This window comes from Lactuca serriola, chromosome 1, assembly GCF_051521515.1.
Source record: "Lactuca serriola cultivar US96UC23 chromosome 1, Lser_US96UC23_V15, whole genome shotgun sequence".
NCBI classification, from domain to species: domain Eukaryota; kingdom Viridiplantae; phylum Streptophyta; class Magnoliopsida; order Asterales; family Asteraceae; genus Lactuca; species Lactuca serriola.
In genome coordinates, this window is record NC_136408.1 from 83,970,605 (window position 1) to 83,997,373 (window position 26,769).

General features: G+C 30.7%; 1 protein-coding gene and 1 pseudogene across 1 annotated transcript; one reads left to right on the forward strand and one right to left on the reverse strand.

Annotated features, from left to right (window-relative positions):
• The first annotated feature begins 707 nt into the window (after positions 1-707).
• LOC145093774 (RNA-binding (RRM/RBD/RNP motifs) family protein) lies at positions 708-3,022 on the forward strand. The gene is made up of 8 exons (XM_079032019.1): positions 708-1,003; positions 1,137-1,620; positions 1,701-1,759; positions 1,843-1,973; positions 2,056-2,152; positions 2,289-2,453; positions 2,550-2,650; positions 2,741-3,022. Exons 1-8 carry the CDS (start codon positions 803-805, stop codon positions 2,829-2,831), a joined length of 1,329 nt encoding a protein of 442 aa, XP_078888145.1. The 5' UTR covers positions 708-802; the 3' UTR covers positions 2,832-3,022.
• Positions 3,023-4,947: 1,925 nt separating this feature from the next.
• LOC145093782 (zinc finger A20 and AN1 domain-containing stress-associated protein 5 pseudogene) lies at positions 4,948-5,655 on the reverse strand (annotated as a pseudogene).
• Between the last annotated feature and the right edge of the window lie 21,114 nt (positions 5,656-26,769).

Genomic DNA, 26,769 nt, shown 5'->3' on the forward strand with positions numbered 1-26,769 from the left:
TGTTCGTCCTGATAAACCCACATACAATGACCTTGAGAAATCGAGCAACATTAAGGTTGTTAATCTTGCAAAAATAGAGCAATCTTCAAGTTTGTTAAGCTTATTGTGGCTTCAGATCGTGTTTTTGTGTCGGGTTCAACTAGGGTTATGTGGTCGGATGTGTAATCTATAATCGATTGCGTATCCATCGGAGTGGATTTGGAAAGACATCTCAATAAAATCCTGAACATGAGACACTAGTATTCCCTCGTGAAGTAGAAGGTTAAACAGTCGGATTCCGACGATCTGGTGATAAGCGATGGAAAGTGTTTTGATCGGATAGAATTTGACCTTTTGGTCAAATTTCTTGAGATATAAAGAGATTTGGCGACAATGGATCAGAGAGAGAGAGAGAGAGAGAGAGAGAGAGAGAGAGAGAGAGAGAGAGCAGGTAGGTCACATTCTTGATTTGATTTAACATTTATATTTAAATAAAAGAAAAAAATAATTAAGTAAATGAAAAAAACAACTTAAAATGACAAAATCGTCTTTTCAAGTTTATCGGGACTAGTTTTACAATGAAATTAACCCAAAAGGACCACGAATCCAAAAAACTCGTGGTTTGGACCAAAACCCAAAAAAATACATACCATAGGGACCATTTTTGCAATTTTGTCATACAATTTCTCAATAAATTTTTTTTTCGCGAAAAATTAACAAAAACTGAAAACAATGAACCCACCCCCAAACGCCAAAACTGCAATAGCGAATAGAGCCTTCCATCACATTCAGGACATTCAGCGGACACCCACAGAGAAGGAGGATGGAAGCACAAGGTGGGCAACAACAATGGATGATGAGCGCACAGCCACAGCCGCAGTATGCTTACGGAGCGCCACCGCCTCCGCCACAACCCTACCACCAGCCCTCCTCTCACGAAGAAATCCGTACCCTATGGATTGGTGATTTACCTTACTGGGCTGACGAATCCTACCTTCATTCCTGGTTCGCCGCAACCAACGAGGTCCTTCTAATTCTTAACTACATCTCCCCAACACACACACATACACTGTTCACCAAATCGTTTTTATGTTTACGTCTGTTATGGCCTTTAGGGTTTTTAGAGGGCCAAAATTTGACCATAGCTTCCTTTGTAGGTGCTTTCGATAAAAGTAATCCGTAACAAAGCAACAGGGCTTCCAGAAGGTTACGGATTTGTGGAGTTCGCTTCACATTCTACAGCTGAAAGGGTTCTACAATCATACAACGGGACGCAAATCCCAGGAACAGAATTAAGTTTTAGGTTAAATTGGGCATCTTCAGGCATCGGAGAACGACGTCCTGATGCTGGCCCTGAACATTCCATCTTCGTAGGCGATTTAGCACCAGATGTTACCGATCATTTACTGCAAGAAACCTTTCGCACTCAATATCCATCTGTAAGAGGCGCCAAAGTCGTAACAGATCCCAACACAGGACGCTCAAAGGGATACGGTTTTGTTAAATTTGCAGACGAAATGGAAAGAAATCGTGCCATGAGTGAAATGAATGGGATTTATTGCTCAACTAGACCTATGAGAATCAGCGCAGCAACACCAAAGAAGACCACAGCCTTCCAACAACAATACGTAGCACCAAAAGGTAGTGTATTCGTGTATCTTATTTACTATTTTCTTCTGTTAATCATATTGTAAAATTCTCATTTGAATCTGTTTGATTAGGCTTATATCCAGCTACAGTGGCTGCTATTCCTGTGGACACTGATCTAACAAACACAACTGTAAGTCTGACTATTTTGAATTATACCCTTATGTCCATTTTCTTTATAACTTTCTTCTTTCTTATTCTTATTACTTATTGCAGGTTTATATTGGCAATCTTGACCCTGGTGTTGCAGAGGAGGAATTGAGGTCGATTTTCTTGCAATTTGGTGAAATAGTTTATGTCAAAATTCCTGCAGCAAAAGGATGCGGGTTTGTTCAGTTTGTCAACAGGTAACTCTTAAATTTGCCAAAAAAAAAAAAAAAACTTGATGCATGAAAAAACTGTAAAAAGTTAATTACTATTTTCCTGTAGAACATCTGCTGAAGAAGCAATTCAAAGGATGCATGGAAGTCAAATTGGTCAAACTGTAGTCCACCTTTCTTGGGGAAAAAGCACAGCTGCTAAACAGGTGAACATTTGATTACTTTTTCCTTGTTTGAATTATGACATGCAACAAACACTCTTTTCAGCAAAAAGTAATATTATGATCTAAAAGCTCAAAATTAGGTTTTTTTTTTACTGAATTGGTGAAAATTAAAATGTAGGATCCATCTGGAGTGTGGGGTCAACAGGCGGATCAAAGTCAATGGGGGAGCGCGTATTATGGTTATGGTCAAGGGTATGATGCTTATGGTTATGGAGCAACTCAAGATCCATCATTGTATGCTTATGGTGCTGCATATGGTGGTTATATGCAGTATCCTCAACAGGCAAGATACATGATTTCCATTTTCCATTTTTTTTTTGTAATACATTTTTAAAAAATGTGAAAATATAATATTTTATTTATGGATTTTAATATTTAGGGTGAAGGTGGTCAGGACATGGGTGTTGTGGGAGGTGTTGCACCACCTGTGGAACAAAGGGAGGAGATTTATGATCCTTTGGCTACACCAGATGTTGAAAAGTAAGTTTTTTTGTCTTTAAATGTATTTGTAATAGAATATGAATTTTATGCTAAAAGTTTTTGATTTGGATTTTGTTTGTTATTTTATAGGTCAAATTATGTGTATCTTGCTACACATGGAAGTGCGATTTTGGGGAGACCTTTGTGGCAGAAAACATCGTCTTCTTCATTACAAGCTTAGTTGTTAACAATTAGAGACTTTGGAGAGTGTAGATTTGATCGAGCCAAATTAATCAAATGAAGACTTTTGTTTTTTGTTTCTACATGGGTGTATTATGCTTTGGTTGCATGTTTACTTGATTTTAGAAATTTGTAATGATGATTGGTTGTGACTTGTGAAAGGCTCCTCCTATATACTAAAATTCATATCCATTTTTGGTTTGGAATTATCGAAACCAAAAGTCAATACCAAATCGAAAAACCAAGTTTATTGATCTCGTTGATATTAGGAGTGGCGAAAGGCTGTGACGTAGAGGCCTAAATGTGACAATACTCAAAATTGGCCATTTTGAAAACCCATCATATGTTCTAATTTTTAACCAAAAACTTTTCATTTAAAACATTTAAAACAGTGAAATGTGATAAAAAAAACAACCAAAATTTGACAAAAAACATAAACCCAAAATATGATAAAAGCATCCTATTGATTAGGCTTATAAAAATCGATCCAACCCGATAATTCAACTTGAAACCATCCCAAAATTAACGGGTTGGGTTGAGATTTTCAACTAATTTAAGTTAAACGGGTCAATCTGTTTAACCCATTTAATTAAATAGGTTGGGTTGGGTAAAAAATTGTCAGTATTCAAACCACCAACCCATTTAATTTTAATATATGTTTAATTTAATATTTATTTGAATATTATCATGTATTAATCGAAATATTAATTTATAAATTAGAAGTTGTATTATTATTTGTGTTTTAAAAAAATATAATTTTAATTCTTATTTTCAAAAATACTAGCCACTCTCCAGAATCCTTTTGAAATTAAATATTTTTTATGTTATTTGATTAATTTATTCAAATTTGCAAATTGTGATTATGCTTTTGTTATACTTTAAAATTTTATTTATGTTTAAAACTGATTTATATAGTATATCTTTAGTTAATGTATTTAATTTTTTGATTTTAAATAACTAACCCAAGTTTAACTCATTTATTTAATAGGTTGGAGCGAGAACTATATAAATGGATCAACTCGGTGGAAACCATTTATCTATAAGGTTGGGTTGGTTTGGAAATATCAACCTATTTAAATAAACAGTTTGGGTTGGGTTGATATTTTCAACCCAATTAATAAACGGGTTGAACCGAAACCCAACTCAACCCAGGTCGACCCATTGCCAGCTCTATTATTGATGCTCAAATCCCTCCAATAATAATAATAATAATAATAATAATAACCCAGAATCCGATGAGTATGCATTTGGTGGCGAAAAATTACCAGAAATGATGGTGAACATGGTGGTGTAGTGTTGCGTAAATGAGTTTGTAATGACCGAACTCATAAATGAGTTTGTAATGAAGGATCCTAGTCCTCTCAACTGTTTTTTTGTATAATAGTTTCTCAACATCTGCATGAATTGTTTTTATGTCAAAAGAAATATGATATTTGAGTTTTCGAACTTGCAAGCATGTCATGTTGCAAACCCACTCAAACATCAATAGACATCAAAGACAAAGTTAGCAACAATGATGGACACCAGTACTCCGATTCTACTTTTTATCGTAGTCTCGTTGCTCTTCAATATTTAACTTTTACATGGTTGAGTATTTCATAACATTCAACAAATTTGTCTTAACATGCATTCCCCACATGATTTCCATATGACCACTTTCTAAGGCAATTGCCTATTGGGAGTGGGTGCGTCAAGCCCACTAGCCAACTAGCTTGGCATGCATCAACACCACCCCTTAGCGTGTGTTAAGGGTTTACGCAAAGAAGAACATGCTATATGCTTGGTGAGATGAAAGAGAAAAGGGAGAGGAACAAAAGTGGTCCCATTAGACCATTTGACTATTTCAATTTCAAATACTTAGCAACTTGTAACTTGTTAGAGGGTTTGCGCATACGAACCACCACACCCTCTAGTCTAACTCACATAACATATTGAAATTAATATCCACTTTGTTAGAAAATTGGTTGCTCTAGCTCAGGGGGCATATTAGACGCTAGTCAGGTATTTGTATTAGGTTAGAATATTATTAATTTCTAATTTCTAATTATTTCCGTACATACATTAGGGACTTTTGTATAAATACTCTATCAAATTAATGAGTGTGGTTGATCTACAAATACTCGAACAACACTGTATACTACGTTTATAAAAATTACTGAATGAATACAAGAAATGCAAATTTTGACACCATTACCTTCCACAGTTCTTAGATTGCAATTCTAGTTTTCCATTTAATCATTAAGATAACCAAAAAAACTAAAATTTCTACAATCAATGTTGGTTTTGATTTTTAATTATAGTTTAGACTTTTAGAATCTTCACAGCCCTAACCATCGGATTCTCACGAGCGATCGCCTTACGTCCGGCCGCCTTGTAATCATAACTACAATCGTGTCGATCGGTGTACCGGTGCTCGGAACAGAACATCTCACCGCAACGGCATCGGAATCCCAACAATCCAACTTTTTTCCGGCAACCTGAACACCGATTCAACTGGCGCCTCTTCGTCCTATTGTCAACCGCCGTTGATGATGGTTCCTGTGAGGTAGCGCATGTCTCTCTAACTTCAACGATGACGTCGGTGGAACCACCACTCTTCGGATCCGATCTATGCTCATAGGAACCGGAGATCTTAGACGGAGCTGCAGCTACCGGTGGTGGTGTACAGAGGGTGGTTAAAGTGTCAGGAACCTTGAGCTCCGTTTCCTCTTTCTCTCTCTTCTGAGCCATAGCTTTTCACGACGAGACGAAGCTGGGGTTAGACTTTTAGAGAGAGTAAGAAGGAAAAGGATCGTTAATGATTGTGATGGAATATTGGGCTACGTGTTAAAGATTCATATGGTGCCTTTTTTTATTTCTTTAAAGGCAAAATATGGGGTCTGTATCATTGCCTACGTGTAGTATTCTAGAACACTTAAAGACGGTCGGCTGAGCTGGCTAGGTCAGCCATACACGTGGCCATATATAATAATAATAATAATAATAAGAATAAGAAGGAAAAATACCGGCTATAGACATTTTTTGGGGTTGAATTCCAAAATATAGACACAAAAAATTAGATTTCCGGGTATAGACATGAATTCTGCGAAGGTAAGCTCTGAGGGCTCTGTGGAATCTACTATAGTTCCGAGGAATGACAACATCGTAAATAAATCAGGGTATTAAAGAAAACCGCAATATCCATTCCGCGGAGCTATCTCCGATGAATGGATCTTCAGAAAAAAAAATTCACCTCCAATGATTCTTTTATGTAGGGGTGTTCGTTTGGATGGATCGGTTTGATCCGATCCAATCAAGTAAATCCAAATTGATTTCGGTTTTCAAAACATGGATCCGAATTGTCCAAACTAAATCCAAATCCGATCCAATTACAATTCGGTTGGATCAGTTTTTATAATTCGGTTTTCAAAAACCGAAACATTTTAAAACGACATATAATTATAATATTACCCAACTTTACACAAGAAGCAAAAACAAATAATTTAGTTGTGATTTGAAATTTATAAACAACTAATAAGAAGATATATTATAGTTAAGTATTTTATAGATAAAAAACTTTCGAGATAAAATGCATATTAATGTTTTTTTTATCGGGTGAAACGTTTTGAACCTATTTGAAAAAATAAATTACAAAATTAATAAATAACTATAGATATATATTATAAATAGATAAATAAAAAATGTTTATTCAGTTTTTTGGACTATTCGGTTATTATTTTATAAACCAAAACCAATCCGAAATCCAAAATAATAATTCGGTTTTGTTGAAAACCAATCAAAAAATCTGAATATCCGAATCAAATAGTCCAATCCAAATTGTCTAATTGGATAATTCGGTTTTATCCGAATAGCGAACAACCCTACTTTTATGTAAAGATCTCCGATTAAAAGTCCAATTTTTTTCCATCTCCCATTCATTCCAAATATTGTCAAGAAAAATTCATACTATCATAATATTTTCTATAGACCTCGAAAAATCGATGTGATTTTTTTTTTTTTTTTTTCTGAAGATCCATTCCTCGGAGCTACCACTGCGGAATGACTTCATTCCTCGGAGGTAGTTCCGCGAAATGGATCTTGAGTTTTTTTATTTTTATTTTTTTAATACTTTAATTTATTTACGATTTTGTCATTCCGCGGAGCTACAGTGGATTCTGCGAAACCATCATATCTTACTTTCGCATAATCCATGTCTATACCTGAAAATCTAATTTTTTGTGTCTATATTTTGGAATTCAACCCCAAAAAATGTCTATAGCCAGTATTTTTCTAATAATAATAATAATATAACAAAATACTCATCTATAATGTTTGAGTATAATTTAGGACGAAGTGGCAGTCTTGACAGATTTTTCAAATCATTTTTGTCATCTTTCGTTGTTGTCATATGTGATGGAGTGGTCTAGTGACAAAAAAAAGGAGGAAAAGAGATAAGTTGAAAAAAAAAGAGAAATCGGCTTTTTAATGTTATTTTAACATATTGATCTTGTCATGAGGTACCACCTATTACTTGTTATGCTCATGTTACTCATTCCCTCAGACCTAAGATATGCATATTTGTCATTACAAATGGAATATAGTAAAAATGTTTTTCTTATAAAAAAACTATAGTTGATATAGTATATAATTTTTAGTATTAAATTTATTTGAACACAAACAAAGAGGGTATTTAAATACAATATGTACATAATTTAATAGAGAGATAATGAACAAATGAAGCTCCAAAAATCTTACTTGATATGAAATGTCGAAACAATAATAGGTAAATGCATGTGAAATGGAGTGTCTTAAGACATTTTGTCCAAACTCGGCTCATTGTAACAAGGAGTCTCACTAGATGTTATAATTATCTTAGGGTCTGTTTTGTTGTGTTAGGCTATGAATAAGTCATTTCAAATAGTTTATCAAAAAATTAACTTATAATTTATATAAACTATTTTATGTTCCCACCAAACCCTAAATTATAATTAGCTCAAAAAATAAAATAATTTATAAACTAACTTATGTGTGTCAAAGAGAGCATTAATACAGTTATTTATTGGTAGTTTATTAAACCATCAAGATTGATTTATTTGGGGCTAAGTTCGGATCCGATCTACTGGTGATCTTATATCCATCAATAGGTCCAACGCATACGTCCATACCAAACCCAACGCACTTCACCTAGAATTAAAACAAATGCTAACCAATAGCCCAAAATATTCTACTACTCAATGTGGGAGAAGGTTCTAATGAGAAATTTGTATAAAAGTAAGTAATATTTATGAATTTTCTATAACAAAAGCTTAATATCAATAGTCCAAAAAAGAACAATTGACAAATTTACTCGATGAAAACAACAGTTATACAGAAACAAAAAAGTCATGGGTTTAACTTTGGACGTAGATATATCAACATGAGATTCTCATATAGCCATATTGTGATTTTGGATAACAAAGATTAAAATTGTACTTATGGGCGTTCTTATAATATATGCGGCCGGAGAATATAGGAGGTCCATGCAAGATTTGAGGTTCGGGATAAAAGAAAAAAAGAAAAACCCCTTTAAGTCACACAAAATAAAAAATAAGGGAAATATACAAAAAAATGTCTTTATATATTGGTTTTATGAAAAAAAAAGTCACCTATGATTTTTATTAATTTATTGATTTATTTTGTAATTTAACCATAAAAACCGACTATTACTTGCAATTTGACTCAAATTACAAGTTATCACAAACAATAGCAAGTTTTGATAGTTAAATTATAAACAAAATATCAATTGTGAGTTTTTTTTTTGTCAATATGCCAAAATATAGATATATTTTTTTTCAATACATAATAATTTTTACCTCGAGTATTATATATTTTAAGATTAAAAGGGTGTTTGAGATTTTATTTTGAACCTCAAAAGAAAAGGATTTTTAGGCAAAATGATTTACTAACTATGGTGGTGAAAAATGATTTTTTTTTAAATGTTTGGATTAGTTTTTACGGTGGAGAAATTCAACAAGTCAATATATTGTTTTTTAAAAAAAACGTTTGTCTTAATTTATACATGTTTTAAGAGATATTTGACTTTTACAACCTAAAAAGTTATAAGGAGTTTAAAAGTTATAATGAATTTTAAAAAGTTAGAAATAACTTATTGAAATCTCATTTTGTTTTTGTTGAAACACCTCAAAATTATAATCTATTTTTGTTGAAACAAACATTACAATTTGTTTTGATTTTTAATATATGATAATAAATAAATTATACTTCTATTTAGAAAAATATAAAAACTGATTAAAATGTAAAATATATTGTTATGAAATATATCTGTCACATTTTGATGATGAAAATAAATCAATTTGATACGAAATGTACATCAATATACCAAGTATTTGGTTGAAAACAATGCATTAATTCATCCATAGATCGATTGAGAAGATGCAAAATAATCTAGTCTGCATGACATAGAAGCTCTATTTTTGCGATAACTCAACAATAAATATTCTTAATTTATATAGAATATATATTACAATATACTACGTTGATATCAATATGCCTACGATTTTAAAAATCCAAACAATAAACGTCACACAGTCTTCTTTTTTTCTTGGATTTTCATAATGGTTATCAATGTCAACAGTAGTTTCATAATTGTCGAAAAGCCTATTTATGCAACTGGCAAAAAAATTCACCGGCAGATCATCTTCATTTTAATCGTGACTTTCATACACACCAACCCACATGAAGATTTTGCAACCAAGTACTTGGTATGTGAATGTATTTTGTATCAAATTTTTAATTAGTTTTCATCATTAAAAATTGATGATACATTCCATAACAATATATTTTTATATTTTATTAAATAGAAGTATAATTAAAAAATTGCATTTATTTATCATCGTATATTAAAAATCAAACAAATTGTAATAGTTGTTTTTAGCAAAAATAGATCATAATTTAATCTTAAAATAGATAAAACTTGAGGTTAAAAATTATTATGCATTGGAAAAAAAATACTTATATTTTTTCCTATTAACAAAAAAATCACCATTGATATTTTGTTTACAACCTAACCATTGAAACCTGCTATTGTTTGCGGTAACTACAAATTGAGCCAAATTGCAAGTAATAACCGGTTCCAACGGTTAAAGTGCATACATATATATATATATATATATATATATATATATATATATATATATATATATATATAGAGAGAGAGAGAGAGAGAGAAAGAGCTAGGTTCAAGTATTCAAACTAATTATTGTGTGGATATCATATGCTATGAGAATTACTACGAGAATAAGTTGTCTAGCAATTCGAATACATTCAACCTTACAAAAATATCGTCATTTTCATGCATTCACGCTAATTATTATTTATTTTTGTTCTCCCACATTGTTTTTCACTCATTTTCATTCTGACAGAATACGACCTAATAAACATTCTGACAGAAATGAGAATAATAATAATAAGTGTATAACAACCTTATAGAGGATTTAATTAGTGAGAATGTGTGTTAATGACAATAGTTATGTAAGATTGAACGTATTTATATTATCAAACAACATATTTTCGTTATCGTTCTCATAACATACGATATCCGTACAATAATTAGTTAGAATAGAATAAACTAAGCCTATATATATATATATATATATATATATATATATATATATATATATAGAGAGAGAGAGAGAGAGAGAGAGAGAGTGAGAGATAGGTTCAAATGTTTCAAACAACTATTGTGTGCATGTATGTACTAATGAAAATTGAGGAAATAATAAATCATTTAAGAGTATTATAATAATCTTTGCATATATACTTATGGTAGATAACTAGTATAATTATTATCCCTTTAAATATGGGATGTCAAAGTCAAAAACTGTAGAAAAAACCCTACAATTGTCATCGACCTTCACACAGTACATCATTCTGTCGGCCTCTATGTCGCATCTATCACTGCCGATCAAGTCTACAACGATTCTTCATTCATTCCGATTTTACGACGCCCCTTTTAGCTGAAATGGTTTTATGATTTTGCTAGAATCGAGTTTTTGATTCTTCAAGTTATCAGGTTTGATTCTCCTTTGGTTTAATTTCTATTTTGTGTTTGATTGAAATTATTTGGATTTCAGCTTCATATTACTTGGATTTCAACAAGTTTTATGTTTTATTGGATTGAAAGTATGAAACTTTGAACTGAGTTTGGTCACTGACATGCTTTCACTGTTTATGTCATCTAATTTGGTGGTAAAATAATCCACTTGTTAATTGTTAGTAAGAATTTCAATTGGAATTCTAATAGTTGCGTAAATCTTAAAACATAATATATATATATATATATATATATATATATATATATATATATATATATATATATATATATATATATAGTTAGGTTCATATATAATCCCTATCTATTGTGTGAATGTATAACCAATTGTGGACCAATCAATAGATAGGAGCATTATAGTAAATTTAGTACTTAATTAATTAAATATCCAAAATTATAAGCCTATAATTATGGAATTTGCGTTGATATCTTTGACCTAGGTAAAACCAGATCACAAATTTGTCTAATGTCATCGTCTCCAACTTGCCGGAGGAATCGCCACACCAGATCGATGTCGACCTTCTTCTCTTCATATCACATTCCCTCTCCTTGATGTTAACCTTCTTGCCACTGGGAACCACCAAATCAGGAACGAAACATTAATACATTCGTTACATTCAAACGACGAAAAATTGAAGACAAGATTTAAGATATTTGATTCCAAAGTTAAAGAAATCGGAGGAAGCTTGAAAGAGATTATGCGACAATTGGAAAGTATGTTGGAGAACAACGAGGATTCTTGCCAGAACTTATTAGAATTGCAAAAATCGATGCCGATGGAGGTGATAATATTAAAGCTTTTCTATAGAAATTATCTTATTCATCTCACATTAATTCACAGTTCCAACAATACTTTCTCTCTCAGGAAAAAAAACATTGGCTGGTTGATCTTGGTTAAGTTAGTTTTTTATCTTTATTCTACCTGCTCCAAAAGGGGATTCGATTCAAATAACTCAAATGTCTATAAAAAGGTAAATTACTTTATTTTTTTGATTTTTTAGACATTAATTCATGGTTATATTAATCAAACGTTTTGCTTTTTTCTTGAAATGTGAGTTTGTTCTTCCATTCTTTGAATTTTATTAATGTCTAATAACATTTGAATGAATGTTTGAGGAATTTTTGTAAAATGAAAATGAATTAAGTGATGATGTTTCTTTGTAAATACCCATGGAATGCCGAACTTGATTTTTTTACTAGGCACTTTCCCATGTTGTATTCTTTTGTCATTGGATGTTATGTCAAACCAAGAACCTATTTGGGCGGGTCAAGGAAATATATACAAGAAGATCCCCAAATGGAAATGGTGTTATCATTGAAGGATGAGATATATGGTTTTTAGCATCTTGCATCACCTATTTCAATCTCCAAAAAAAACAAACTTAAGATGGATCAGTTTTTGCCTAAATAGAACAAAAATATAGAAGTTAAGGAAACAAACATATTAGTTTATTCCTATATTTTTGAAGAAGTTTGTCTGAAACAATAACTTAACATTATAGTATTATACTTTTTTCTTGCTAGCTAATTGTACATTGGAAAAAGTTAACATTATGTTTGGACATGTGGGATATCAATCTTTATTTAATATGAATATGCAAACTTATTCCCTTTTTAAAGTTATGTGTATTTTTTATGGCATGCAGGAAAACGAATTCATTGACGTTGTTATTGCATTCTTTAAGAATTAAATTTGGTTCTTAAAGAATTAACAGTGAACGATGGTGGTGGTTTGTGATGATGAACTCTCTATGGTGACGTTTCATCCAATTCGATGGCAGGAGAGGATGGTGATGTACGTGGTAATCGATATCGATAAGAGAGAGAAAAAAGACAAAATGTTTTATGAGATTTTAAATACATATCAATCTACTTAGAATTTAAGAAAAATAATATAAAAATCTTGGAGATGGTAATTGTAAGAAAATGCCAGTTTGAGTTTTCCTTTGACCACTAGTTCATACTCAACTTCATTCTTAGAGAATCTTTGCTATCTGATATTCGGCTATAATTTTTTTTCAAGAACTCTAGGATAAGGTGGTTAAAAGATGTTCATAAAATTTCTTTATTTTGGAAATTAACTTTTATAGATGCTATCTTCAATCTATATATTTGTTTTTTTAAAGATCCCATTTGAAGGATGGCGTCTTGGGTTTGGAAAGATTTTTTAAAATGGGGTGAATGAGCATCAACCTTATGAATGGTTAGTGCAGAGAGAAATTCATGTTTGGATGTATTCTACCTTAATCTATTATGTCATTTTTCGCTTTCAAAATTAGGTAGCTTTATTTTTCCCAATAAACTTGAATTTACGCCTAGAGAAGAATGTTTATCTATGGAGTTACACCCAACTTGAAGCAGATTGATGAAGTCTGACTCTCCAGTGAGTTGCTGCTTCGATGGAAGATCAAATTACAACCGTTTAATTTTGGTTATAGATTTTTGACCAGAGCTTCAATGCTTGTTTGCATATCTTTCTTGACATGTATGTTTTTATCTCCATTTTCCATTAATATTAACTATATATTGAAGTCTTTTTCATTATTCTTAAAATTATACACTCAAATGTTAATGTTTCAAATTTTAGAATACCTGAAATCTAGTGATTTTTCCATTATTCTTTAACTTTTTTTTGTCACAAATAATGTTTTCTGACTTTTTTCTACACTTGGTTGCACGTCTGCTGTATCTTTAAGAATTAAAGTCTACACCATCAAAATAGAAACAAGTTATTCATGTCAAGATGCATCAAAACTGAAGAAGAATGTGTGTTGGACATGTATTGTTCTTTAAGAATATATTTTATTTTTTTAAAAAAATGTTATATTATTCTTTAGGAACTTCAGTTATCTAATTGTATTTAATTTTTTATTCTTCAAGAATATCTTTTTTTCAAGAATGTAACTATTATTCTTAATGAATATCATACACGAACTCTTAATTCATGACTCATTTTCAAGAATGAGAGTCATAATGGAAATTCAATTGTATCGTAGAAACATTCAAAGTATTCTTAATAAAAAAAGAATGGGAATGATAAGAATGGAAGTTGTATTATGGATAACTAGATATACTATAACTTTACATTCTTTAAGAATATATTCTTGTTTGCCTCTAACTATAATTTTTTGTCATATAAAACATTATATTCTAAAAGAATGTTGTTGTGATTTACCAACACGCATAAACTGATACTATAAATGTATATTCTACAATAATAGAGTCATTTTAAAAGAATGCATATTGTTTTATCTGTTCGTTATAAATAATGAAGAACAAAACGTAAGATTTGTTCTATGTTAAGCGTACCAGATTAATCGGTCATTCCTAATTTAAATTTAAGCTGGAGGACACAATTACCCTTATGCACGATTTTATCAATTAATTTCTTAAAGAATATACTAAAAATTCATCAATTTCTCACCCATTCTTAGTCATTAGATTATCTAATCCAACGACCCATATTAAGCCAAACACTCACACAATAATTATGTTTCACATTTAATCCTAATATATATATATATATATATATATATATATATATATATATATATATATATATATAGTTCTTTTCTACTTTTGTTCCTTTTTAAGTTACTAATATTAACATAACACATATTCTCCATTAATCATGACATGACGTATTATATAAAAATATTAGTTTGTTTTCTATAAGAATTTGATGTTATTCTTGTATAGTTGGGAAAATTGGAAGAAAATACTATGATTTAAGTACATTCTCTAGTGTATTATGTGAGAATTTATTTGTATAAACGCATTCTGTCAGAATGTATTTAAGAATGTTTGTTAAAATCTATAAAAATATGTATTTTGGTTACAAATATAGTAATAAGTAATTGTATGATGTTATTTTGGTTGAGTCAAATCATTTTGATTATGTTTTCTTTGTGGATTTAGGTTTTGAAGAATATGTCATTGATATGAAAAAGGAAGAAAACATGGAAAACTATAGTATTCTACCAGAATGTATTCAACTATTGATGTGGAAAAGGAAGAAAACATAGAGAACCAACGTGTATTCTAGCAGAATGTATTCTGTTATAATGTATAAAACGTTTCTTAAGAATAATATTCTTTCAGACATGATTAATGTTTTTGTTAGACTTTAATGCTTTTTTTCCTTTTTAACCATTCTTAGTTTTAATCTTTAAAAGTAATGTAATTCTTAAAGGTTATTAGTCATTTTTTCAGAATGAATGCAATAATTGTTTACAGACTTATTCTTTTACAAATTAACGTTATTTTTTATAATATGTTGTATAATTCTTTAAGCATATTAAATATAAAAAAATATCTTGAATGAAACCATATTGCGCAAGAATAAAATCGAAAATATATTTCCTAGTTTATGGTTGACTTTGTCATTCTGACAGAATGAAAACGGTTATTACTAAAAATTATATAAGAATTAAATTTAAATTAATTTAAAAAATTTAGATTTTTAAAAATAAGTGAATTAATTAGACCTTAAATTCCGAAAAATTCCTTTTTTAATATAGGTTAATTAAGCAAAATACCCTTATGCTGAAATTTGTGTGATTATATGATGCATATTATTCTATTGTAATATCATAGACTCTCAGATCATGACATTTGATTCTATTCCACCCGAAGGTCCAAATTTGTGTTTACGGACACCCAATAGTTAGTAAAAACACAATAACCTAAGCCTATATATATTTGGTCTAAATCCCAACTTTTTTGGCTTCGTGGTCCTTTTGGCCATGTGTATACGTAAATTTGGTCCCTTGTAAAATTGAAATGACTGTAATGCCCTTATGACATAATTTTGTTTATGTTTTTTCTGTTTTATTTAAATGGAAAATAAAATAAATAAATAATTTGGACCTCTCTCTCTCTCATGGGAATCCGTTGCTTTTGGTGTTGAATTATCATCTCCTGGACTTTCTTCATGAAATCTTCTTGTTTTGTTCTTCCTCTTTGCTGCAGATTCACGAGTTAATGTGCTCAGTTCAAGAGATTTATAAAAGGTACTAGTGTTGTAACTTATAAGTGAACTGTAAAATGTAAATGCCAACATATGTTCTAAGCTTGTAAGGTCGCTGGTAGGTAGCCTTGAGTGTTCGTCTTTTCCATCTGCTGCCTCCAAAACTTGAAGGTGATGAATCAGAACTCTGCATAATAGAATAAAAGTTAATAAATCAACATAAAGAAGAAGCAACGATCTCGATTTTAGAAAAACAATGATGAATGATGACTTACGTTTCTTTTGCTTTGACGACCACCTCCTGAAATCCTGTTTGAAGTTCTAAAACGTAGAAATAAACCCATTTAGAATCGAAATTAAGCATGTTTAACAGAAATTTCACGGCAGAGCTTTTAGATGATGATCAACCAACCTCCCATGGCTGCCATCAAGGGAAGAACACAACCCTATATTTTCTGCAGTGAGTAAGAGATCAGATGGGTTGAATGAAGTAGAAGAGAATCGTCTCCCAAGATTGTTGTTTGTCTGAACAACAACTTCACTCTGATTGAAAAACCCTTCCTGAGAAGCCCTAAGATTCTCATAAGCAACACCCAAACATTTTTCTGAATTACAACTAGCATTACACTTACAATCGACTGAAATCATGGTTTTATCCTTGTCTCTCTTCGTATTCTTCTTCGCCAGCACAAACTTCCTCTCCCGAATCTTGTTCTTGGGAGAAGGCGAAGAGATCTAATTAGGTTTCTTCATCGCCGATTTCTGGACTTTAGTCGCTGATTTGACTGATGGTGAATTCAAGGCTTTCGGATTAAAGTTAGGGTTTACATTCTCTGGTAGCTTTGACTTACTGGAATGCTTCGACTTCGACGGTGTTAGTGGCACTGCTCTGATGTTCTTGCAGTTCGGTTCCATCGGAAGATCATCGGAATAAGGAGGAGATTAGTTGTAGAGAGAGATGATGGGGCTTGTGGGGTTCAGTTTATCGGAGAGAGAGAGAGAGTGAGAGTGAGTGGGAGAGAGAATATGGGCCCCTATTTTTATTTTTTTATATATAAATACCTATAGGAAAAAAAAAGAAAAATGGAAAATAAATATAATAAGGGCAATTTAGTCTTTTCTGTTTAAATGACTAAAATCACAAGTAAACTACCTCAAAAGGAGCACCAATCCAAAATAGTCGTAGTTTGGACTAAAACCTCAAAAAAATTACATACCACATAGATCTTTTTTGTAATTTTGTCATATATATATATATATATATATATATATATATATATATATATATATGTATGTATATATATATATATATATATATATATATATATATATATATATATTCTAATAAATGAAGGTTTTTTATGCCACATGTCCTCTTCTCTTTCATTTGGACACATGACATTTTCTAGAATTTTTAAATTTTCTATTTTCCACTTGTCATTTTATTGTATTTTTCATTTTATTAAATTAAAATTCCATATTTAATATGTAAGGTAATATATATGTAAGGTATCTATTATAAAGGGTTTATATATGTAATATATTCAATACATTAAAGCCTCATTAATTTTAATAATTTAAAAATTTTCTTATTTTTCTTATAAATTCAAACTTTTCAAATTGTTAAAATTTCATATTTAATTTTTTTAATTAAACACATGTAATACATGGGTCTCACACCTAGTCTTCCTTCTTAATAAAAGAAACCTTAATCCACGTGTCATTCCTCTCAATGCAAAATTCGGCCATTGTGATTTTACCTTTCTACCCTTCTCCATTTGGTTTTCCCCCGTGTAGAAATCCCTACTAATCCGGAAACTCTTTCAAATTGAATTAAAAATCTTCCATCAGTCAACCGATAATCTATCCCCCAATGTCGCCCTTTGGTTTTTGGAACCAAATCACCTCTATCTTTCCTCTCTCTATAAGAAACCCTACATCGCCACAGTTTATATAAGTCGATCACCACCCTTGCGTCGTTGATGGTTCTTCCTCTATATCGATCGATGGTTGTTCTTAGATGTTGAAGGATCTAAAAGTTGTAAAGCCCGATTTCTAGGGTTTTCTTTGATTTTGTTAAGGTTTGCATCTTTCTATTTGTACTTTGACTCTCGTTGCTAAATCATTTATTTTTCTAGGTTTTTTGTTGTTCGACTTCATTCATGTATTTTCTTCATGGTAGGAAGTTGACTGTTAGTTCATGCGAATTTTAAAGTTGGTAAAAGTAGTCTTCTATGTCAATTAATAAGGGTAAAATTTTGATTTTGGTTTTCTTGGTGTTACAGTGTTTGCAGGGGATGTAAGAATCACGAAGGGTATGGGTTTTAAGCAATAATTATACTACGAACCCCTCTATCTTCTTTTCCCCTTCCATATAATGCCTTTGTTTTATGGTAGAAACGAAGCCCTCACCACCAACATCAACCTATACACCGTTGCTTCTGACAAACTAATCCACAATTTTAATCATTATACTCTTCTTCGTTCCATCTTTATTGAGGCACTTGGGATCCGGTAAAGTGTTGCTCCTCTTCACTCTATTGTTTTCCATAACCTTCTTTATGCAATTGCATCTCAGATAATATGTAGGCCATGAATAGAGATGGTAAGGGACATAAGGAATAATATTGGCATCTCTTCAAAATAAGACAATAGCATTGTCAATCCAAGTAATGGTGCTTCCGGTATACATCATATATATTTTTACAACTTTTATATTGTATTTGACTGTCTCCGAGGTTAAAACTGTCAATAGGATAAAATTAAATGGTAAGAACAAATAGGTAATTAGTTTGAATAATGAGACTGTAATTTGAAAATACCAAAATTTACTTCAAAAGTCCAAATTTTTGGGAAAAAATATTCTGGGATTAAGACGGTCATTTGAAAATACCAACATTTATGATAAGTCAAAATTTGAAAAAAAAAATAATAAAATAAAAGACTATTCCGATTGACGTCAAATGTGTAATTAGTTTGAAAAATGATTTATTTTTAATTTTGTGTTTATTTGGTAGAAAAAACACCAAATTATATGATTATATGAAAGGTTATAAACAATAAATGAAAGTATGTCATATGTTTTACATGCAACATAATATTCTATTTCGATAATGTTTTTAAATTGGGAAAATTGCAGTAAAAAGAATATGTGGGGAGATTTATGATGCAAGACATTGCAATGTGAAGTTACAAAATATTGTATTGTCAAATAAGTGTATGCCCTTCTTCGTTAAATCCTTTTAATCATTAAGTAGGATGCTCTTTTCGAATTATATTACATTGTTAATTTTGTTGTATGTGTATTTGTAACAAATTGTGTATGTTCTTCTATGTTACATGTTCGCCAAGTCCATTCTAATTGAGATTTATTGAATTCATTAACCTTTTATTTTATGTAATGATTCAATTGAGTTAGGTTCTTTGAATTTCCATTCCATTCTAATTGAGATTTATTGAATTCATTAACCTTTTCTTTTATGTAATAATTCAATTGAGTTAGGTTCTTTGAATTTCCGTTTATATGAAATGACTTTACATTATATTAAATGATAGCGCATTAACGCATGTCTTAATATTTGATGTTTATGTTTGTGTTTCGCATCATACATACTTATAAAGCTAGCATTTTTTCTTGAACCTCATGCATTTGAAACCCCCATAAAAATTTGCAAACACCTCATGCATTTGAAACCTCCTATTTTAATGAATAATACTCAAAAGTCTCTTAATAATGATTAACAATTCAAAGGTTTTATAACTTATATAATATATTTAATAAAAAATTAATGGATACTCTACTATAAAAATGTCAATCTTTTTTAGTAGACACACAAATACAAATCATATAAAAAATACACAAAGACAACAAGTTTAAAGTTTTTTGTGTTGGTTTGAGGGATTTGAACAATTTTTCGAGCCATGTTATTATGCTGAAGTTTTTAATTTGTAAGTTTGTTATATACTAATTCTCTTTTGTATTTTCTTGATTTAAGTATTCTTTTAAAAATATCATTGTATGTTGTGGTTGAAATTTTAATGTAAATTAGATTAGATTCATGTTATCGATCATATGTTATGGAAGGTGATATATATAATATTTAATTAACTATTGTATACATGTTTGTATGTTCATGTTGCTTCAAAACAATAATTAATTAAAAATCATGGATATGTCATATTATCCATATTATTTATGTAAGCATTTTTTAAAATGCAAATTGTCTATCTTATCACTTTATATTTTAGTATATGTTTAACATTTTAATTATAATAATAAGTGTTTTTTAAAAGTTTTTTTTCACTTATTAATAATAACAAGTGGTTTTAAAATTAATAAGCAATAATTATAAATAATAAAATCAAATTATATGGATATGTCATATTATCCATGCAAGTCTCTTTTGAAATACAAATTGTCTATCTTATCACTTTATTATTTAGTGTATGTTTCATATTTTAATAATAATATTAAGTGTTTCTTAAAAGTCTTCTTTAAATTATTATTAATAATAAGTGTTTTAAAATTAATGAATAACAGTTTTAAATGATAATAACATCAAATTATAAATTACATTTAGCTATAAATAAATTCTATTTTAAATGAAAATCATTATTGAAATAAGTAAAAATATATTTAATTAATAATAATAATTGTTAAAAATAATACTAAATAGATAATTATATTTAATTCTTTTAATGAGGAATGTGGGTTGATGTCAATAAATATTATTGTTCAAAATAATAGAGATTATATATATATATATATATATATATATATATATATATATATATATATATATATATATATATATATATAAATTAGTGTAAAAATATTATCTCAAAGTTAATGTCAATAACATAACCATTTTAAACATATATTTTTTAATAATTTAACAATATATTTTTTATCTTCGCTGCGCAACGCGCGGGAATTCGTCTAGTTCAAGTATATTCTTTGATTTTGTATTTTTATTAACTTTCAATAAACTTTCTTTGTTTATTGTTTTTTCTATAACCTTTTTTAATAGTTTACTTATACCATAGCAATTTGTAGGATATAAATCATATCCTACTAATAAAAAAAATTGGATTGAATAGAACTTGATCTACCTTTCCTAATGTTTTGTTGTGTGGGTATGTGTTATAATAAAATACAAAAAAGACTAAACTATAACAATATTTGTAAGAAATCATATCCTCTACTATCTAATACATATCATATTTTAATGTTTGAAACAGTATTTGTAAAAAGTTGAAAAAAATTAGCATTATACTTTCTGAAATATTTATATTATTTATTTAAATGAAATTAGGCTGTTATTAACATACAATGCTATTCAATCATGTGCTTCCTCCAAAATTGATATTATTTATTTACAGACTTAATGTCTGCCCAAAAAATCACTTTCATGCGGGACTTGGATAAGTTGAAAGATGATACGCTAAAAGTCAGTATAATTCGTTTGTGGAAATCAACATCGGATTTAACTCAAAATATCCGAAAATAAATTGAAATTATGTTGTCTTATCTAAAGTTCAAAGTAGAGAAAAATTAAAATTTTTAATTTTAGATAAGCATGGTAGCCATACAAGAAAAACTTCTAATGTTGTGTACAAAAAAGTTTTAAAAATATACAAACAATTAAAATTTTTTAATTTGTAATTTATTGTGTCGTGTTTATTTATTTTAGCATGATTGATTGTGTTTTCTTACACTTTATTCAAATTCATTTTATATTCTATATTTTATAATTATATTAAATGTCTTCACATACAAAATACATATAGGATATTCAAATAAATATATATTAATTTTAAATAATCAATATAAAAGTCTCACGTATGGGTTTTACATGTTCGACTCAAAACTACTTTTATTTAAAAAATAAGAATTCAAATTTTCATTAATATTTACAAAACCATAAAAATGGGCAAAAATTTCATCATAATGATTTAATCACAGTATTTCAGTTTTCGTTAACTCAATATTTATACAAGAAAACTATCAGCTGGATTGGAATTTGCCACTAAAGTAGAGCTAAAAGCTTGGAGGAAGACTTGAAAGGCATAGCTTTAAAGGCATGTGTTGTGGGGTTTCTGTTTATGGTCAAAAAGCAATGGATCCTCTAATTGTGATGTATTCAATCGAGTGGATATAAATGAAGCCTCTTTATATGATGGTTATGTGTATGCACATTGTGATAGTAAAAAGATTGACAACGTTTAAAGGGATTATAATGTGTGATGCATAAAAAATAATGTCCCGGTGATGGTTTCTTGCATACACATTATGAGAGTGAAAAGATTGAATTGAAACTCCAAGAACTAACAATGCAAAACATATCTTCTATAACAACAAACAATTAAATAATCCAAACAAAAGTTTTCAAATAAATATTGATATGTGTAGCATTATTATTAACATCAAAATATGTTTACTTGATTTTGAAACATTCAACATAAACATGAGGTGTACACTAAACTAGCTAAGGATACAAGCAAAAAAAAATCATAAATGGTCCATGTGGTTTTCCCAGATCTGAAGTTTAGTCCCTATGGTTTAGAAACATCATAGATGGTCCATGTGCTTTCAAAACTTTTGAAAATTAGTCATTATCCCTTACATCGTTAGAACCCCACCGTTAACTCTTATTTTATTAAAATAATATAAGGGAAATTGGTCTTTTCACGTGTTCCCTCTTCTTTAATGAGGGAAATGATTATGCTACTGTCTTCTTCATGTCAACTCCCAAACACCCTTCAACTCCCAAGATACAGTGACTTCATATTCTGCAAATCACTCTCATCCAAGACACAAAATTGGGGTTTAGGGTTTACACAACAGTAAATGACAATGGTTCTCTCAATATGGTGTTTACGTGGAAAAAAATATGTTCTTGAAGGACTTGCAATCGAGATACGGTAAGATTTTTCAAAAAAAAACACAGTTTTTGTTTTCCTTGAATGTATTCATGAAGATAAATCATCTTCTTTACCATGCCTATTTTTGTGTTTACAAAGGGATATGACAACTATTTAACGTTGAAGATACACTATAGTGGTATCTTCACCAAGTCACCTGGAAGGAAATACATCGATGGTACTGTATCATATGTTGATGACGTTGACATTGATTTATTTTCAATCCATGAACTCGATGACATGGTTCGAGAATTAGGGTACAAAGGTGAACATATCGTTTACTACCATTTATGTATCCTTAAATTTCCCTCAGACTACGAGTTATTGCCTTTATGTAATGACTAAGCTGTACTTAAATTGGTTTTGTATGTCCTTAAACACAGGCTTGTAGATGTGTATATTGAAATTGGTCAGACTAAGGTACCTACTTATTTTAAGTCTCCTTCCAATGTTGTTATTGAGGAATTGGAACCCGAGAGTGTGTCACAAGAACTTAATAGAAAAAACCTTGTAGAAGAGAAGCAGGATCATGTAGTAAAAAGCTTGATTTAAACCAATCACAGGTGATAGATTATGGATGAAAGTCAAGATCATTCAAAGACTATTGTCCCATATGTTATGTCACAAGTTAGCCAACAAAGTAATGTCATCGATGTGAATGAAGGAGTGACCATGGGCCACATAGAAGAAGTGTGTAAGGGTAATTTAGTTAATTATGCTGATGAACCAATTTGTGAAGATATTGGTGGAGAAAAAAGTGTAAGACTTGATGAATTTGAAGCATTTACAGAGGATTATTCATATTATGTTGACTTTGATGATGAGTACAATGTACCAAATGGTGAAGACAATCAAGCAGGGATGAAAATTCTAGAGGGCATGTTAAGTGATGATAGTGGATATGCTTTCTATAGTTAGAATGGAGAGGTTCTAATTATAGTGGAGATGATTATGATGATAGTGAATACATTGTACATGAGTCTAACTTGCAATTTGATGTGAATGTATACATGAGTGAATTCCATAGTGTTGTGGATGTATATGAACATGGAATTTTAAACAAGAAAACCAAATATTTAGCTTGTACTTCCAAATATTTAGCAAAATTAATTGTTCCACAAATTTAGAGTAACCCTAGAATTCCAATCAAAGATTTACACGATGAGTTGTGTAAGAAGTTGGAGCCTGGTATGTCAGTTCAAAAGGTTGCTAGAGCAAAACAAATGGTTGAACGTGTCATCAGTGGGGACTACCAACTACAATATGGGTATCTAAGGCATTATGCTTTGGAAATGCAAAACACTAATCTTGGTACAACTGTTAGGATATATATGTAGATCTTGAACCATGCTTGTTGACTACTACAAGAACTTTTAGAAGGATATATGTATGTCTAGGTGCATTGAAGTTAGGATTCAAAGTTGGGTTAAGGGATTTCCTGGGAGTGGATGGTATATTCTTGAAAGGCCCATATCCTGGGTAGGTACTAACTGTTGTGGGTCTAGACTCAAATAATGGAATATAACATGTAGCGTATACAGTGGTAGAGGCAGAAACAACTAGTTCTTATATCTAGTTCATGGAACTGTTAGGAGAAGACTTGGAATTGGGAGCAAATTCAAAATTTACCTTAATTTCTGATAGACAAAATGTACGTTTCACCTCATTATTTCTCATGTTAGTGTAGATTACTTTCTATTTTTATAAATAAAACTAACTATATTTGTATTTTTAAGGGGATAATACCCGCAGTTGCAAAGGTATTCCCCAATGCAGAACATAGGTTTTGTTAGATGCATATTTAGGAGAATATGAAGAAACAATGGAAATGAAAAGAGCTGAGTGACAAGGTTTGAGAATGTGGTAGAGAAACAACATTAAATCACTTTAAATATGCATTGGATGATTTGAAGAAAATTAATGATGAAGATCATTCTTGGTTGTGTAAGATTCCCGCAGAAACATTGTCTAAATCTCACTTTAGTGGTATGTCACTAACAAGTTGTTGAGTTTTAAGTTTTTTTATATAAAATGGGTAATTTTCTTTTTGAATATGTTTTACACAGGTAGGGCGCACACTGATTGTTTGTTAAATAATCTTTGTGAGGTATTCAATGCTAAGATAGATGAAGGTAGGGATAAACCAATCATCACTTGCTTAGAGTATATTAGAGAGTATCTCATGAAGAGATTGTGTATTGTGAAAAAGGAAATAGATAAGTGTCCAGGGGAACTAAGTACTACTGAAATTATAATTTTAGAGGAGATTAAGACTGATGCAGCAAAGTATGTAGCTAAGTATAATGGTGCACGAAAGTACCAAGTTGCAAGCACGTGGCAGGATTAGTATGTGGTGAACCTAAATGAAATAAGTTGCACTTGTAGGTTCTGGGAGATTAAAGGTTTTCCATGTAGGCATGTTATGTCTACTATATGGAACAAAATTAAAAATGGAGAAGATGCCACTGATGTTAAGGATTGGGTCCATCCTTGCTAAAAGTTATCAACATGGAGAGCCATGTATCTGAACAAAACTGATCCAATAAATGGTCGTTCAATGTGGCCAAAAAGTGATTGTCCGTTCACTTTAACTCCACCAAAACGTCACACACAGGTTGTAATGTGTCGCACCCCAAAACCACGAACGGCGGAAACGTTCAGGGGTGGAGGACGTCATATACAGTATCACAACAGTGTAAAATAATAAACAAGCAACAACATCATCCATTGCATTATAAGTAAAGTTTTAATACATGTGTATTCTTTCATTGTAATAAGACACCAAAAATATACAATCAAAATAAAAGACGAGACTTGTCTGCTCCGTCTTCTCAAAACCTGGCCACCGTACCTGTCTACTGATGACCTGAGAATACATGTTATTTTGAAAGAGAGTATCAGCTTTAAATCTGGTGAATTCATAAGTATTTAAGTGTCATTGTATTGCTTACTAAAAGCTGTTTTAAAAGTCATGTAAACCTTTAAATGAAAATGTTGATGTAAGTATGAAAAGCCCTAGAAAACCCCTTATTTTCTATTAGTTTGAGTTGTAGTCTTCTACCAAGACCCGAATGTTTTGTTATGACAATGTAGTCTTCTACCAAGACTCGAATGTTTTGTTTATGACAATGTAGTCTTCTACCAAGACCCGAATATTTTGTTATGACAATGTAGTCTTCTACCAAGACCCGAATGTTTTGTAAGTGAAATGATAGTTTTTCCTTCTTTTTGACTACTACTAACAGTAATTAGTCTAAACTCATCGTTTATGTGAATATATCACAAAATAAAGTAAATAGGAAAAATATAACCATGTAAGTGTTATCCCTGGGTGACCAGGATTAACACGACATCGCCGAAGCGAAAGGTATACCCTAATGAACATCCGAAGATTGTCCACTCATCCTCTGTAGCGGTAGCAGGGTGGAGGGAGGGTTAGTCCCGTAGCCGACTCCTAATATAAGTGGTAACCTAATGATCATCCGAAGATTTTCATCTCATCCTTTGTTGCAACAGCAGGATGGAGGAATGGTTAGTTCCGATATCAATATATCTATGATAAGTGATAACCTTAGACATCCGTAGATGTTCATCACCCAGTTTTGCTAACAGTTGGGTTCCGAAATGGTTAGTCCCATCTAGACATCCCGTCGAACAGGGATAGGCAGGAAAATTTACACAGAAGGTACGAATAAATCTTCCTCATAACTCTAGGTACAAGTATCCAGGTAAGTGAATACAAGATAATGTATCTATGTAACAGTACTCATGTATGGTATTCATGTAAGTGTATTCAAATAAATATACTCATGTGTCATTTAATCCTAGATAAATGTACTCATGTATCATGTAATGTATTGGTATTGACTCATGAATGAACTGACTCTTGTGTGATTCCTTGTAATAGGAATAATGTTTGATATCTTCAAATTATCCCTATGATAATTTACCGAAAGG